Source organism: Camelina sativa, chromosome 14, assembly GCF_000633955.1.
Source record: "Camelina sativa cultivar DH55 chromosome 14, Cs, whole genome shotgun sequence".
Taxonomy (NCBI): Eukaryota; Viridiplantae; Streptophyta; class Magnoliopsida; order Brassicales; family Brassicaceae; genus Camelina; species Camelina sativa.
In genome coordinates this window covers 24,076,669-24,081,452 of record NC_025698.1, presented here as the reverse complement: position 1 = coordinate 24,081,452, position 4,784 = coordinate 24,076,669, and the positions used below count along the sequence as shown (strand labels likewise).

Genomic DNA, 4,784 nt, shown 5'->3' with positions numbered 1-4,784 from the left:
ACATGATAACCTGCAAAAAAAAATAAAAATTATTCAAGAATACCTATTAAAATTTGGAAAGATATATAAAAATAATATAATTGTTCATAGAAATCTAATGACTGAAATTAACAAAAAGAATAAGAATTCATTCCGTTTTCCATAAAATTAGAATTCACTAATTAATCTCCTTACACAAATTTTCAGCCATTATTCTGTCATTAGGTTCCTATTAAGTGAGTAACTAAACTATCATTATTATTTAATTTCAGTCATTAGGTTCCTATGAAATGAGTAACAATAAACTTATTGTTAATGTTCATCTTTTCAAAATAAACTATCATGAGTTTTTTCTAAGGATGAAACCACAAACTGATAAATGTGGCTTTAGATCAGAAGGGACAGACAAATGTTCTTATTGAAGAAGGAAAAATTGAAATGTTGAGAGTATTTCTTTTGTTTTATGGGCCAGTGGTTACTTAGGTCCAAAGTACAAATGAATTTAGTTAATTAGGTCTAAACAAAAAAATAAGACAAGTGTTAGATAGATAAGGCGCCAAATGTCATCTTCTTAGCAAAACTTGAGGAAAACCTTCTCATCTTATATAAGATTTACAAATTAATTTAGCTGTAGATGACATTCAAAAATCATTAAGGAGGTTGCTGATATTGTTATGCAAAAAGTAGTAAGCGTTTTAACGTCACTTCCTCTTCTTTAATTAAAAGTACATTTGCTTTCTCTTTTCTTCGTATTATACATTTTTGCTTAGATATATTAATGTTTTAATTTGATAAATTAGTGTTTTTTTTATGTATCAATACCAGATTCAATATTCATGCTGATGTTTTAACACAAGAAGAGAAACGTTCTATTTTTATTGTATTGATGAGCAAAATAAACACATATATATAGGTGACAATTATTTGAATAGGAAGTAAAAAATTAAAAGATATGTATCACTAATAGATATGCATCACTAGTAGATAAGTGTAATTTTTAACATCATAATCTTTTGAAAATATCAATAATGATTATGTAATAAAAATATATTTAATCGTTGAACATATATAAAATGTAGATATATCAAATGTCTCGTAGCTACACAATAAAATTCTCACAAACTATGTAGATACTACACTATTAACTATTTGATTGTACAATTGAGTTTTTTCTTAAAAGATTGTCCAAAATCAGTAGGCCGAAAATGCCAGTTTATAAACGGTACCAATATCAGCCCAATTAAATGTTGACATGTCAGTAAATACAATAAATATATATTAAAAATGTAAAAGAATTTCGGAAAAAAAAATAGCGACGATTAAGAGAAAACAAAAAAGAAAAAAAATAATAAGTCATTTTAATTTAAAGAAAAAAAGAATAATAAAAAAAACTCCTAAACCCACGTTCATACTCCACGATTTACGATTCGATTCAAATCAATGTCCTAATTTGTGAAACCGTTGTCTTCCACTAAATACGTGATTTAAAACATGCCACAATCTCAAACTGTTTCATCTCCTATTTAACTCTCAATTATCTCTCTCTCTCACTCTTCCTTTCCATCGTTTCTTTTTCTTATAATTTTTTTTTTGGTTAATTCCTTTTTTTTAGAATTCTCAATTGCATCGTAATCTTTTTCCGGTTTTTCATAAATTGAATTGTATGATCATGGGAAAAAATGCCTTATATGCTATTTGTGCCGGTGGCAACAGAAGTTTAGGCACAAACGGAAGCAACTTTGTTTCAGGCTTGAAGAAGACATGCAAAACACATGCATTTAAACCCCCACCGTGATGTAAGAATTAGATTATTGTTTCACTTACTGTTTCTCCCAAGATGTACATCTAAATTGATTCAACAAAGGTTTTTAATAGGTTTGAGCAAATGTTTGAAGCTTCTGCAGGGAATTGACGACAAAGATAAGCATAGAGCCTCCAGATTTTTGTAGGCAATTAGGAATTTTTTGGATGAGAGGAGGAAAATGTATCAAAACTACGGAAGATGCCGAAAAGGTTTGTACCTATCATCAATAATAATTTTGGGTTACATATTCTTATGTGAAAATGAAAATGACTAAAGATTCTATTTATTTAATTTTGACATTAGTTTATTCAAATTAATTTTCACTTTCCATCGTGACTCCAGTTCTTTATGAACTTATCATATGTTTTTTGTGTTCAGGACCAAATCATTACGTGGTAGTGAAAGATAGAGCATTGGAACCGGTGGCTAGCAGCAACTCTTTTTTTTAAAGTGTGCTTATTATGTCTAATAACATGACTCACTCAAATGAGACATTTGTGGTAGCATTCTTAATATGTTGTGATCGTGGAGATGTATGAAGCACATTGTCTCTCAATAATGGATGTATGACATATATTTATATTTTTCTCACCTTCCATTTTTTTATTAATAAGGATAATGCTGAAGAAAGATGGAAGAGTGAAAGCTGAACCATGAAACTAAAACCATCATTGTTAAAAAAAAAAAATCGTTTCATCATTTTTTATTGTTTGGATGATTACAAATTTGCATCATCATATTGTTTTTTGTACATAATCTTTGTAAATTTCTTAATTATACTTTAAAAATTATATATGATATTATTACGTAACTGAAACCAATAAAAATTATGTTTTTTAAAAACAAAAACTGTAAAGAATAAAACATTTGACTCAAATCCGTAGTATATATAGAAAACGAAAGATTTTATTAAAAATGGTTTTACTTTAATCAAATATTCCATAAAATTTAAAATTATTTTTATACTATTAAATCTGATCTCATAAGTTTACCCGTGCATAGCACGGGGCTAATACTAGTCTCCATAATAAATCAAAAGGGAAATGATTACACATATTACAAAACTTTCAACTCCTAGTTCTAGATTCTAGTTATACAGATCTAACATGACTACTTTTAGCCAAAACTTTTTCTAGGTAACATACTTAGACGGAACACTAAATAGATACCACTTAAAATAGCATTTTAATCAAACTTAGTTCTAGTCCTTACATGTACGAAACATGTCTAAACGGCTATCTTCAAGTCGAAGCGAATACGCGAGTTTCTTGTACTCTCCCCAAGTAAACGTTTGGTACAACCGTGGTTGATTCATCATAGTAACCAACGCCGGAAGAGGTCCAATCATCGCTTGAAGCGGTGGTCCGGCAAAGTACGTCGTTGAGAGCCGGCTTTCTTCTCCGGAGGTCAATGCTCTATGCCTTAAACTTATAAATCTTCCGTTCGTCATCACCTTAACATTCACACACCAACTAAATAAGTAAATGACTAGAAAGAATATTTAATTATTATGTGACAAAATAAAAACATGCTTGCTGTTTAGTTTAGGTTCCGTTTTCTCATTTGTTGATTTATAAGTAAAATGGTTATGGTTCAAATCCATACAAAATAACCGAAATAATTAATTGTATATAAAGTAATGGTTTTAGTTTTTTCCCATGGCCATAACAATTTCTTTAACCACCACATATAAAAATGATGTAATAAATAAGAAGAAAATGTAATGGAGAAGACTCAAAGAAAAAGAAGACACCGACCTGTAACAAGTCTCCTACATTGACGCAGAAAGCTGAAGGGTCAGGGGAGACAGGAACCCACATGCCATCTGAATTGGACACCTGGAGTCCTCCTACATCGTTAGATCTAAGAACTGTTAATATCTGAGGGTCGGTGTGTTCACCGAAGCCAACTCTGGTCAGTGACACAGATTTATCAGAGAGTGTGGCTCCACCAAAGAATTGATCCGACGGTGGATAATGATTCACCCTTAAAACGGAGTCACTATCGACGGAGCTGATTAACCTACTGAAGGTGTGAGATGGGACACGAAGTCCCTCAGCCGTCAGATCTAAAATCTCACGAGCCAACTGCTTAACTGCTTCTATGTAACAATTCACTGCCGAGCTGTCAAACATAATACGTCACACATCAGCACGAGATTCATTATTTTTTGGTTACTTATAGACATATACGAAATATATCCACGTTACCTTAATATTTCTACTTTCAGAAAGAAGTTTTTTTTTTTTTCAAAGAAAATAATTGAATAGACAAGAATGAACCATTATTGAGTTAAGTACGAATACATATCCTGTTGAAATATAAGTACGACTACGAACATGTTACTTTAATATCGTTACAGATAATTTCAGATATGGTACTGTGTATATTTTATTTTTAACTAATAGTTTGAATATTATATAAATACTTCATGTCATGTATATCATGTTGATTAGCACTTAGTAGATACACAATTCTTATCCATACACTGTTATTGAGACAGGCTAAGACCCAGAGCTAAGACTATTACATTTTTTAGTTTATTAACTCTGTTACTTTTGGTTTCTCCAGACTTCTAGTTCTGGTTTAAAAGCCTCCCAAAATATATGAAATATATACCTAACTAATTAAAATAAATAAAAGTGGACTGTTTGTTTATAGTATCAAAAATCAATGCTGGCATGAGGTAACTGTCCTCTTTCGCATAGATGTAGACCTACAAGGATTTTTTGTTTTGTTTTTTGTTGTGTGTGCACAAGATGTAGACCTACAAGTTAACAGTTAAACTATATCCCTACAATAAATATATATATAAGCACGCATTAAAAATGAATTAACATAATTACATAAACATGCATTTTGCCTACATTTGTTTTATCATAAAAATCATGTGCATTTATCACCTTAATATTTTTCAAAGATTCTTAGATATACTACTATACTAACTTTTGAATGTATCCAGCTATACATGCAATTACATATTGACATGAAAATGCAACTA

At 30.3% G+C, this 4,784-nt stretch overlaps 1 protein-coding gene and 1 long non-coding RNA gene across 2 annotated transcripts; one reads left to right on the top strand and one right to left on the bottom strand.

Moving 5' to 3' along the window:
- Positions 1,552-2,365, top strand: LOC104742305. The gene is made up of 3 exons (XR_760501.2): positions 1,552-1,775; positions 1,875-1,992; positions 2,162-2,365. It is a non-coding gene; the product is annotated as an uncharacterized LOC104742305 (long non-coding RNA).
- LOC104743933 (gibberellin 2-beta-dioxygenase 4) lies at positions 2,773-3,918 on the bottom strand. The gene is made up of 2 exons (XM_010464961.1): positions 3,541-3,918; positions 2,773-3,236 (listed from the first exon to the last, which is right to left on the bottom strand). Exons 1-2 carry the CDS (start codon positions 3,916-3,918, stop codon positions 2,985-2,987), a joined length of 630 nt encoding a protein of 209 aa, XP_010463263.1. The 3' UTR covers positions 2,773-2,984.

Bases quoted from the DNA above. Each gene is read 5' to 3' on its own strand.
- LOC104743933 (XM_010464961.1), bottom strand. From the start codon at position 3,918: ATGTTTGACAGCTCGGCAGTGAATTGTTACATAGAAGCAGTTAAGCAG. The intron at 3,237-3,540 runs GTCGGTGTCTTC...GTGAATGTTAAG, and splicing joins ATGTAGGAGACTTGTTACAG to GTGATGACGAACGGAAGATT.